General features: G+C 46.3%; 1 protein-coding gene across 1 annotated transcript in view; it reads right to left on the bottom strand.

Moving 5' to 3' along the window:
* Positions 1-13,035, bottom strand: part of CACNA1E (calcium voltage-gated channel subunit alpha1 E) — a 407,275-nt gene that overhangs the window by 45,314 nt on the left and 348,926 nt on the right. Inside the window, exon 28 of the mRNA XM_046683555.1 lies at positions 683-779. Coding sequence (XP_046539511.1) covers positions 683-779 — 97 coding nt within the window. The remainder of the gene's footprint in view (positions 1-682; positions 780-13,035) is intronic.

Raw genomic sequence — 13,035 nt, 5'->3', positions numbered from 1 at the left:
GGGGGGGGGGGGGGGGGGGGGGGGGGGGGGGGGGGGGGGGGGGGGCGTTGAGCATGGCGGCACTGGTCAGGGAGCAGGAGAACCATGATAATGTACTTATGAAAGTGCAGCTTCTGGCAACAGGAAGAACTTAATTAATGATAGCTCACTTCCCCATTTCTTCTCTGCTTCTGCCAAAAATGACTCTGCATCCTTGGGCAAGTTATGCGCCTATCTATGCCTCAAAAATATGAAGGGTCAGGGCTAGAAAATCCTTTGCTTCTCTAGAATTATGAGGAAAGAAACCATTCCAGGTTACTTGGCCTGACCCAGTGTACAGACCACAACACAGACAGACGGCCCCTGAGGCTTCCATTTTGGTGTTCTGGGGCCACCTTAAAGACACAGGAGGCTCCAGGACAAAGGCAGAGAGGCCTCTTCCTGGATGACATGCCACAAGCAAAGTGTATAAAATACCACCTGGCTCTGGACTCAAAAAGCAAAAGCCCCCTTATAGATTTCTTGGGATATTGGTTATTTTCCTTCGAAACTAAGACCCTTAGCTCAGGCAGATGCAAAGAACCTCAGACCCTGTGTGAGCAAAAAGAATATTCCCAGAAACAATTCTCCAAAAGCAACTCAACCAAGGCTACAGAGAGATGATGGAAGGAGATTTGATGGGAAGAAACTTGGCAAATGTTACCTTAAGCTTGGGCAAGCGCTTGATGGTCTTCAGTGGCCTCAGAACTCGGAGCACCCGCAAAGACTTGATGGTCTTGATGTCCCGCCCCTTGTTGGTTCTGCAGGGGAGAGGCCCCCAGGGAATCACAGGACAGGGGAGAAATAAAAGCGACATTCACACTACTGCATTACCAGCAACAGGGTAAAGGGGGAGCAAGGTATCCAAGAGGCCAGAAATTGGGTCAGAGTAGACTCCTTCAGGGAGACCCCACAAAACATGCACTGAGAAAACTTTCAAATCACTCCTGGGTGTGCGCACACTCATATGCACACACACCCACGCATGCACATCCACACTCACGTATATCACACAGTGGAAGACAGTGGAACAGGCACACATGCACACACAGAGGCATCCATGCACATCTGTTAATAAAGACTTCCTCCCCCTAATGCCAGAGTAATGCTGCTCATCACCACACTGGCAAACTGAAAATGGAAGGCAAATCAACTAGGGAACAGGACTGGTCACCTACTTCGGACCCTCACTGTGCCTAATCTAGTGCTTCAGTAGCAGGCTCTCAAATGATACTTGTTGAATTGAGAGTAAGTCTCATCAGGGGACCTGACTTAGCCCTTTCCTCAGCTCTAGGGTTGTCAGCTCTGCACAGTTCATTAGTTCAGAGGAGAAGAGGCTGAGGAAGGGTGGTGGGGACACGACACCCTTGTTGTGCTGGGCTGCCTGCTCCGGAGAAAGCATGTCATGCAGGCTCCTTGCCAGGACCTTGGCTCAAACCCCAGTGATCTCTGTGTGGCTGGGTCTTTCCGCAGTCCCTCCTCGTTTCAGGCACTGTGCACCTAGCGCAAGCTGCAGGGAGCCACACAGCTGGAGAAGACCCACATCGCTGTCCCTGCCCCTTCATCCTTGCCCTAAGGCTAGTAACCCTCCCTGCTCAGCTTCTAGGAAATGTTTGCCCCTAATAGATAAAAGACATTTCCCTTTTTATTTTTAGGAATGAAATGAATAAATCAACCTGCATTTCTCTCTCCACCCTGCTCATCCCCTGAGATCTCTGCATTCAATTCAAACAATTGCAATTTGTAAAACACGCAGATGGTAGGAAATGAGACTCTAACCGTGAGCTCAGGCTCTGGTTCCTGCCTCACATTGGCCCAGATTACCACTACACCAACAATCGGAGGAAACAGGATCCACAACATCAGATGGAACTACATGGGCTTCTGCCCGCTTTTTACCTGTCCTTTCTGTCACACCCACCCCCCAGGCAGGAGAGCAAAGTCCATCAATTCTTTCATACAAGGCAAGATAGGAAGACCTTTAATATAATTCGAGGAATGCTGACATTGCCTAGAACGTGAATTTTAAGACCGTCTTAATGGTCATGGCCTACAAGTCACTTTTATTCAACTCTAGATCTGAATATAGATAATCCAAAAGTATCGCATTGATATGGCCTTTCGTATCCACGGGCTTTGTAGATTTTACAAATTCTTTTACTATATTAGGCTCATCTATCTACCTATCTAAAAAGGCAACATATAAGCCAAATACATACCAGTAAGAATGATCACTTCCCAAAAAGGCTTGGCGACTCCTAATTTTTGTTCTCTTGGATATCAGTGAAAATTCACTGTTCCTATCAACTCACCACTCCTTTCTCAATGAGCCACCTATCAACTCACCACTCCTTTCTCAATGAGCCAGCTCCTTCCCTCCCAACCATACTTCTCCCTCCTCCAAACCACGCCCACCCTGTAGTTTTTACTTAAAGAAAACAGAAGCAAATATTTACCCCAAAGCGTTCCTATGGAGGATCCAAGGCAGAAAGCAGTGGGGGGGGGGGGGGGGGGGGGGGAGTGAAGAGAAATAAAAGTCAGAAAACTTCAGGAGGAGAGAGAACCTCACACCACGAGAGAAAACGGAGAAGCCTGGGCCCAGGGGATGCTGTTTACAGCCTTGGCACTTGCGGAGTCCACACACTTTGTGAAAGGAAGGGCCAGCACGCCATTTGCTCCACATTCCCCTCTCCAACCTGCCAAGGCCCTTTGCAAGCACCAGTGGAGCTGCCTCTAACTAGATGGTACTCTCCATCTTGTACTTTATTCCATGGAACCTAGTTTAACGGAAGGTTTCTAAATGTAGGCTTTTCCTTCCATTTCCTTAGTAGTCTTCAGACAAACTCTTTCTACTTCCAGTGAATTTATAAGAAACCAGGCTAGGAGAATCATGCCTGCTCGGGGCCAGAAAATGTCTCTTGGAAAGGCGTTTCAAGTCATAGTGGCATATTTATGCTTATGAAGGATTTCCTCTGAAGAGGGACACACAATCAGTCTGAGAGAGCTACTCTGACATCTCTCAAAAGTGCAGAGGAGCAACACCATAAAACCATCTCGAAGTATGAGAGATGCATTGTCAATCAAGGTCCTCATGTCACATAAAGGGATGCCTTTTGATAAATTAAATGACCAACTGTCCATCATCAGCTATTTATAGTGCAGCTTGGAGAAAAATCATCCCAGCTCTATCGGTGAGGCTTAACAACGAGAACAAAAAAGGGCAAGGGCATGAATATAAAATATTTGAGATAGAAATAATGAGAGCTAACTTTTTAAATATTTATTCTTGGTAGGACTCTGTGCTAAGCACTTTCAGTGAACCTTTTTTTTGGACCTCCTAATAACATTAGGATGTAGGTATTACTATCGCCACTTTGCAGATAACATTCAGAGAGGTTAAGTGAGTGCCCAGTGTTAGCAAGTCAAGCTGGGACTTGAACCCAAGTCTGGATGATGCTCGGAGCTCTTGCTCTGAGCCATTCAGCCTCTGCTCCAGTAGGTTTTGGTTCCAGGCTCTGTCAAACAGCTCACCGAATTCTAGAGCTGGAAAAGATCCCTGAAATCCACTTGGCTGCAGAGGAAACTGCAGCCCCAGGAAGATGTGCCCGTGTCAGATCACTCGATGAGTGAGCCACAGTGCCTTGGGTGAACTGGCCTGCTGCTATGAAGAAGCGCCTAGAATTCAGGCTATGGTTCTTAGTTGCTGGTTGCTGTGAAGGTGCTTTTCCCAAATTTTTTCACTGCACCACAAACCTATGTTATACCACCATATGCCACAAGCAAAGACTTCTAATGACCATTTTACTAAGTAAATGATCCCATATTCAAAACTATATTAATGTTCACTGTGAATGCCAAATGAATGGTGATTTGGGAATTAAACCCAAGGCCTTATAAACTTTAAATGCCTCCTGTGATAATCTGTAAATGTGCAGAGGGCAGAGATAACATCTTCCCCTCAGTTATAATGGTGTCTTCTCATGCACGAGACCGGCACAGGGTAGGTGAGCCAAACACACCCTTATGCATTCATATAACAGCACTGATGGAGTCCTTGATGTATGTCTGGCACTCTTCTAGGTGCTGGACACACAGTTGCGACCAAAACAAATGAGGTCCCTAACTTCTTAAAACTTACCTAGGCTAGCAGGGAAGGCCTCAAGTCAACAAGGAATAAATGAAAACATAAATTGCAAGCTAAATGCCATGGGGAAAATGGGATCATTGGATTAAAAATTTTACCGAAACAACTACATAGGTCACCCTCTTTTCCCCAGGCTACATTCATCTTGAGAAAAAGCTAAGGGAGAATCTTCCGTATCCCTAAAATGAGAGGGCAAAGGGAGATCAACGGATGGGCAGGTGGCCCAGGGTCACACACTCCAGGGTTCCGCATTTCGTTTAGCCCAAGTCCTTAACCCTGAGACCTTTATGTCCAGTAGCACCTGAATGAGTTCTCAAAGGTTCATACTCATTGACACCCATCCTATGAAGGAAGGCTCAATAATTCTTGCTCCTCCTACACACCTAGATAAAGAACAGAATTTGCTCTCTACAATTAATTTTGCCCCAGAATCATAGTATAAAATATCATGCTGTGGAACAAAGGGGATCTCTGACCAGTGTGTGTGTGTGTGTCTGTGTGTGTGTCCCTTGTTGTGGAAAATGGGGTTCCTTGATGGTACACTCTGCTCTTAACAGCTGATTGTAGCTGCCAATGTGCTGTAAGGGGGTGCTACTTGTCCCATTCTGACTCCCACAAATCTGAGCCAGGGATAGTAATCAGACACAGGCCAAAAGTAAAATAAAGATTAGTCATTGCTCTGCACAACTTTCCAACAGTTCTCTTACTGCAGATGAGCCACTGAAAAGCTATGATTTTGAGTGGTTGCAGAAAAGCACGCTTGTATTCTCAGTTTTGTTAATATATGTTCAGCACTAATTTGAAAATTATCATTTGAAATGAAAGGAATACAGGATAACAAAGCCACAGAGGCAGGACAAGTCTCAACAATTTAGCCTCCATTAATTAAAATATGTCATAATTTACACATGGGCTGGGCCAAACTACCTTTCCCAAATCCATGATATAAGAGTTATTCAAGCCATTATCAAAGTCAACAAGATTGCAAGGAGGATGTTTTACCAAACTAAGAGGACAAACTCTTCAAGCACTTTAATTGCGGCACATGGTTTTAGAAATAATTTCTATGCTTTTCACAAATCATTTAAATATAATCATTTGATAACACTTTGCTAGTCTTTGCTACTAAATGTACACTCAGAATTTTTTTACACTGCTTAGCTAATTAGCGAAATTTTACCAGGTTTAAAAATTGACTGTAATGTTAACATTTGAGGGTAATTTCACATGCTAGGATGTGCTGGTCCCACTTTAATTGGGACTCAATTGGGCCACTCATTTTACCATTTATTTCCTACTTATTTGGTACAGTCCTCACTGCTCTCCAGAAAAAAAATGCCACATTTCTCTTATGTCTCATCAGTAAAAGATGAGAATTTTCCAGCTCAACTGTCAAGTTGCCCTCCAGATCTTTCATGTGTTATCACTCATCATTCACTGTAATCTTGCTCTTCAGTTTCCTGGTCCCCCTTTTCTCAAAGTTCATGCTCTCAAATTGGTTTCTGCTAGGAACTGACTCTCCTTCCAAGGTGGGCAGGGCAGGGACACCAGGCTCTGAAGAATCCTTCCTCCTTGAAGTGGAATGGCCCTCTGCCCTCCCTCACGAGCCCAGGAGGGAAGAGCATAAGGATTTGAAGGCATCTCTTGGAAGGGGAATGGACACGCTTGCTGGAGTGTAAGGATAGAGGAGGGGTCATGATATGAGGAGCCTTGAGCCTTGCTAAAATGTCTAGACTATTATTTGATAGGCAATAACAACTACTGTTTATTATGCATTTACTAAGTGTTTGGCACTATAGTGGACACTGAATATATTTTACCTTATTTAATTCTCACAAGAGCAAAATACAGTTTTTTAAAATTTCTACTTACAGATGAACAAGTAGAGTCTCAGAGATTTAAGGCAGCTAATAATTAGTAGTGCTGGGATTCAGACCTAAGCTTACCTGACTCTGAAACCTATGCTCTTATTTACGATGTTACAGTGCCTTTTCATACAGGAACCACTGGAGGGTTTTAACCAGAGAAGGGAACAGCAAAAGAAGCCAGTAGTTCCTGAACTCAAATAGTGAGCTCTCTATCCCAGTATCCTTGATCAGCCTAGGGTCTGCAAGGGCTCATGGGAGGAAACAGGTACAGATGGAACAGCAAGATGGACAAGGACAGGGATGCCTTTCTCCATCTGGCCCACAGGTCTTGTCTGTCTCCAGGCAGAGACAGAAGGATCTACAGGCTGGGGAGAGACCCATACCAAGCTACCACTTTGAGTTTACACAGGTTAATGGCTCAGAACTAACCAGAACATCAGAGGTGGAAGAAAGCTTGATGTATTGGAGAAAGCCCTGAACTAGAAATCAAAAACATGAGTTGTTTAAGAACTGGCTTTGGGGCTTACTATTCAAATGAGTCAAACTAGTCAAGCTTCAGACAATCCATTTCTCAACGGTAAAACAGGACTATCAAATGATAAATTAAGTAAAGAGTGTGAAAGCACTTTAAAAATTCTAAAGACCCATGGAAATGAGGCAGAAGTTTCCTCCTTTGCCTTGGCAATGCTTGTCTCTGGAGAGTGAACTCTTTAGGACCTGTTGGTAAGGCTAGTTCATCTGTTTGTGTGAAGAATCTAAATTCAGCACTTTGACCTTGTCACTGCTTAGCTGCTGCCATTTGGGGATTATTTCCCTCCTGACCCATACCTCAGCATCTCTTGGGGTTACCCATGAGCCCTAAATCCTTTGTGACCCTGTCATCTTTCTTTGCCCTGTGACCAAAGCACTAGCTCTTTGCTAAGTGACTAGTGCAGAATCCTTTCCTTCTTGCACATGGACCTCAACCAGCTCCCTGGACACACTCATCATTACCTTTGCAAACTTCCTCCTTTGCAAAACACAGCACTATACTCTAACTGGAAGGTATTTTTGTCCAAGCACTGAGAAGGAGCAGGAGACATCAAAGCATATAACTGTCTCCTAGCAGTATTGTTATTCAATCTGGTGACCTGATTTGTCTTGCTTCTTAGTCTTCATATTCTAAACATATCCAAAGACCCCTCATCTGCTGATCTTCCTAAGGCCTTGGTGCAGCCTGAAGTCCAGCCAACACATTCCCCCAGCTGGAGACTAATTCGTAATGCTAGGCTGTGCCTCTGTGAGTATGGATTAAGCAGATGGCTGGCAAGTCACACGATCCGAGCTGATACTTCCCAAGTCCCATCATGAAATCTTCTGACCTGAGTTACTCTAAAACCTAATTTTAAATCCAGAGGGCACTGTGATGGGTGTCTACTAATCCTGCAGGACTGGGCTCTTCACACAGCTGTGAGGACTCACCTCCTGTACAGGGGGATTTTTGCATGAGTCTGGTTAGCCAAATTGTTGGTTACCACGTGGATAGAGCCATGTTCTCTGACTGGACCATTTCATTTTGCTTGGTTCTGTGGCCACAGGCTAAGATCCCATTTACAACCAACCATCTCCCAAATTCGTGCTTCTTAGTAAAGAGAAATACTTGGGTACTCACACCCATGGCCTTCATATGATAAAGGTCTCCAAGTACACATTCTACAGAGGCTTCCCCAGCATCACCAACGGCACACGCAACAGACAACATTTTCCAGTGCTCATCAAAAAACATACGAGCTGAGGCTTAATGCCAAGAGCAGGTAGATTAGCAACTTCTCTCTCTCAGATACTCCCTCCATGTGGCTCTCACACTGACCCTCCTTATTCCCTCCCAAAGCCCATTTTCAAGGCTGCTAGGGTATAACAAAGCAGTGAGCACCCCAAGAGTCCACGGCCATTAATCATCTTTAGTGTCCCTGCCTGGGCACAAAGTCAGGTAAAGTCACTCTCAAGGTGACTCCTAAAGCTGGAGTCTCGAGGAACAACATCCTTCTATCTCCTCTCTGCTGGAAATTTCCAATTCCAGCTCAGCCGGCATCCTAAATCCACAGCTAATGGGCTACCTGACGGCTAAATTTAATTTTAATCCTTCATTCGCTTCCACAGAGCAGGGGAACTGGATGACCTGTCTGGCTCAGTGGTAAATGGGTCTTCTATGCATGAAGCAGGACTTTGTCCACTCTTTTTTCTTCCCCTACAAGACTAATGTGTAGTCACAGCTTCCTTTGGGAGACTCCCCTTTCAGTTCCAGAAGAATGGAGGCTGTCAAGAAAGAAGCCCCAAAGGCGAAGCCCCAAAGGCAAAGCCTGAAGTTAGAGGGGGCCTGCCTGAGACATGCACAGGGAGTGAAGAACAGGAGGACGGGTGAGCAAGGCGCAGGGCGGAATGTCACTTCTATTGTTATTAGGCTCTGTTGAGCGTAAGCACATGCTAGCTTTTCAATTCTAAATAGTTACTCCTTTCTCACACGTGCTCATTCACATCTTCACAAACACAAAGCCCCAAGTGCAAAACCAGAACCAAAGTATCCTATTCTGTGGCTCCTTAGGGCCCTTCCAAGTCTAAAATTGTCTGTGCCTGTGTATTTCACTGAATGCATTCAGAACCGGCTCTGCCACGATGGCTGGTTCTGAATGCATTCAAAAGACTTTATTCATCTTAGAGACTAGGGCAGAGTGTCAAGTGTCAGGAAAGTGACATACTTCAATGAAAAGAATGTAATAAAAGCTAATGTGGGAATTCCGGTTTCTTCTGGCATCAAGAGGCAGATTGACTCATGTTTTTCCTTTCTGGCTAAAGACTGAATAATGAAAGGCCAAGTGCGGCTGTGATCCAGATCCCCTGCATGCCAGGGAGTCCTGACCTTACCTCGTGCCCTGCTATGATGGTGAACGGCAATGGGAAGCTTTGGCATCCGCTACCAGAGAGCCTGCATGACTCTGACTGATGCACAGGCCCAAGTGGGGGAGGAGGTGGGAGCAGAACTGCTAGTTATTTTTCTTTTAAACTGTTGGTGCTGACAAGCCCTTATAAGCCGTGAGTTTACTATTTAGAATCCAACCCAAGAGATCTCACTTGGCGACTTGATCTGAGCCAGTCAAGTAACTTGTAGAGCAAGGGAGGTACAGAAGCTGAGGGGCCTGTGTTGGAGTTCAGGACCACAGACACATTTCTAATCCTCTCCTGCACTCCCTCCCAAGGTGCTGTCCCCACCCACCTACCTGCCCAAAGCCTTTCACTAAACACTGAAGACATGAAACCTAGGGCCAGACAGCATCACCATTACTGTGCGGGATCCTATAAGGCTCATGAACTCAATCTGGCATAGTGGCCACATGACTCCCCTCCAAAGGAGCTAACTCTGGCGGCGGGGGGTGCCCCAAAAGGCATATGCCTGCTGTGCAGATACCCAGAAATGCCAAGGCTGGAACCATCTCTGCTTTCCCACCCAGGAGGCTGGGAGGCAGAAGTGATGGCAACAGGCTGTGAGGAAACTGGCAAAAGCAATTTCTGGTCCTTCCGTGTAAAATAATCATCAAAGAGAAGAATCCATCTTTTTCAGATAGAAAAAGGTAAAAGAGAAAGGTTTCATAAACCAAGTCACTCACCAGACTTTTCCTGAAACCTCAACGAGGAAAAGGCACAGTTGGGACATTTATAGTTGGCAAACACTCTGTCTCCATATGGCCCAGAAAGTGGGGTGTTGTGATGGCAGTGGAATAGAGAGAGGCGTACCCAACCTCTGCCAAACTCTGCCCACCTCCCTACACAGGCCCTGGGCTTAAGGAAGGAGAGCCGAGTGTCCTTATAAATGCTTTATAATGTAAAAGTGGACTGGGAAGAACAGGAAAGGTGCGATATGAGTATCTTTCCGTTTATTTTCTTACAACTTGGTATGCCCAGGCTTATAAAATAAATCCCCTTCCCCTCCTGCTCGAAAGTCAATAAAGTTCCCAAATGGCATTCATCAGGTTTACATTATAAAGAATCCCTTCACTTGACGGATGCAGCTATGGAGAAGAGAGAGTTCTCTTCGGCCACTACATAAACCACATATATGCTTATAGAAAACATACATGGTGCCAGTGCAGACCTCCGCAGGAGGGCTCAGGGGGCCACGCGGCTTTCTTTGAGAATTCAGCTAGAGGCCCTTCCCTCCCGTTGGTTAGGGGCCTTGCTCTTGGGATTTGGGCTGGGTTCTGAGAAGGCTCTGGCTGGCTGTGGTAGAAGGGATGCCAAGTGACCTCTGATTTCTGAGGAGCCACATAAAGGTGTTACCATGGCAATCACCATCAGTTCTGCTTAAAATGAGCAACGGCCTTTGCAGAAGCCTTAGTAGGCTAAGGTTCAGTTTCAAGGAGGGGGGACTCTCCTTTAGGAGAAGGCAGGAGTAAGGTTCTCTGAATGGTGGACACTCCCGGGGGCAAATATATGGCATACAATAACGAGAGTCGTAACTACAAGGAGGGAGATCCTTGAAAAGCCTGTAGAAAAACCCACATTTGGTTTCCTGTCGGCCTAAGCCCCTGGTCATAGCCCCCCACTGGGACATAGGCTTTATTCTGCTGTCTGCCCCAGGCCAGGCCGTCCCTCTGCTGGCAGGCAGGACTCTGGCTAACCCCACCAAAGTGATGGGAGAGCTGAATTCTCTGGTGCCCTTAATGAGGAAAAGTAGAGAATAGAGTTAGGAAGTGCGGGCACACGAGCGAGAGAAAGCATTACCTGAACCTCAGCAAACATGACGAAGGCCACAGAAGGGGACGTGTGAGTCTGTTCCACAAGCAGGAGAAAGGGGAGAGGAAATGTGCATGGCAAGCTTAGAAGGATGATAACAAAAGAGCTGGTGGATGGAGAAGGATGAGCAAGTACCATTTACATTTCGGAGAAAAATGAACAAGTTCAAGAAGTGACATCACTAAAAGCAAGTGATAGATTATGACACTCAATCCATCACATAAGCGTGGATCCCAGAACCAGGGGACTCCTGGATTCCCTGAACTGTACCTGATCTGAGGACCAACAGAGAGGCTTCGGCTCCGGGGCTGTTAAGGCTTCCCCTGCCGCCAGCACCAAAGCCACCACCACCATGTTTCAGAGGACACAAAAAAAGAACAAGACAGGTGACAACCCTCCAGCCCGTCGTCATTGCTCTGGATCTGAGGAGAGACAGCTGGACTGTGGAAACGGGGCAGGCATGCAGAGTTCTCCTCTAAAGTATACCTCCTCCCCACGGTCACCAACACACCTGCCTGGTTTCCAGGCACACAGGCACAGGCCTGGGGTGGGTGTGGGGGTGTGTGTGTGTAAAACAACCAAGTCTTGCAAACCAGCCTGTGTTCATCTCATTTATTTGCATGTGTTATGCATCAACATACACTTTGGTCTGAGATTTGGACTTCATGATGTCACGGGAGAAAAGAAGGAAAAGGAAGGGAATTAACATTTATTGCTCACTCACACTGGTCAGGCCCTGTGCGAAGCACTTTACACACATGATTTTGCCTCTGTTTCAGAGATGAGAAACTGAGGTTAAGAGGGTTAATGTCTTGTTATGTTGCTCCAGGACATGAAAGTGGTAAGTAGAGGGGCTGGGATTCGAACCAGGGTCTGCCTGGCTCCACAGGCCACATCCCCCCTCCCACTCTGCCCTGTCACCCCCAAGGCCCTCTGTTCTTCCTAAAGATGGGGGGGAGGGGGCGGTTCTTCTGTGCTTCTCTCTCCTCGTTCTTTATTTCTTCAAAGAGAGACAAATTATTTTACTGAGATCAAAATAAGAAAGAACATTATGGCCAACAATGCGTGGAAATGAACTGATAAAATGAGAAGGGAACCTGACCTTTTAAAAACCCAAGAGTAATATTCATCTCTAACAGAAAAGGTGGGCCTCCTTAGGACAGAGGCGACTTTAACGCTTCTTTCAAAGAAGAGTAGGAAGAGGAGCTGGGAGTCCTCTCGGTAGAGCCAGAGGTGCCTTGATATTTAGCTCGCCGTGAGAATCCGTACAGCATCTGGATGCTTGGGAAAATACAATGCTTTTGTGAAATTTCCTTGGGAACAGCTCAACCTCATCTAATAGGAGGCTTTCTTGTTGTGAGGAGCACAGATGATTCCATGTGACTCTAATGGGGTTAATACACTGGTGCACATGGGGCCAAGGGACACTGGAGTTGCCCTGACTGCCAGCCCAGATCAGGGTCACAAGCCACACTCTATCCGGCTCTCCTTTGGAGGGTTCCCCATGACTGGGCAGCAATGGACACAGTCCACTTCCAGGTTCTGGGACATCTTAAATTCTTACCACAGCTGGAGACCTGTCAACCCTCCTATAGACATGGAGCTCCCTACCCGTGGCCACTTGAGGAACATTCCTTCTTAACTCTCACCCTACCTTTTTCTCTGCTAGAATGGACAGGGATAGAAGCTGACGGTGCTTGGGGAGAAGGTGGGATGGATGGTTCCTTTCTGACCACTACTTGGCCTGGGGGAGGTCAAACCTATGGAAGGATTTTGTTCCTTCCATTTTGTAGCTGCCATCAATGAGGGCAGTTCCCAAAAGCTCTCCTTCTGCCCCATCACATAGTGCAGGCAGCCTTGCTTAGAAGACTTAGCTTCCTCTTGTCCTCAGAGAGGCTGGAGGGAATTCTATGCCACCCAGAAGAGGGTGAAGCTACTCTGGCAGTGAAGCAAGGGACAGACAGAGTCCAAAAGGCTGCCATTCATCTTATGGGGCACTCAACACACCAGCTTAGGCAAACGGCCCTGACAACATGCCTATTTCCCATCTACACCCTGGGGGGCTGGGAGAGCCCTTTCCTTGGCTAAATTCCACAGGAAATGCCAAAATGTGGTTTTGACCCGCTACACCTGGATCAATGATTGAAAAAAAATTCCTCAAATGTAAGGAACAGGGTTTAGTCACCTGAATGGTTTAAGACTGTTTTTCTAAGTGTTATCAAGGAAGGTTGGGAAAGT

The sequence above is a fragment of the Equus quagga genome, chromosome 13, assembly GCF_021613505.1.
Source record: "Equus quagga isolate Etosha38 chromosome 13, UCLA_HA_Equagga_1.0, whole genome shotgun sequence".
Lineage (NCBI taxonomy): Eukaryota > Metazoa > Chordata > Mammalia > Perissodactyla > Equidae > Equus > Equus quagga.
The sequence above is the reverse complement of the archived record's forward strand: the minus strand, read 5'-3'. Positions and strand labels throughout refer to the sequence as shown.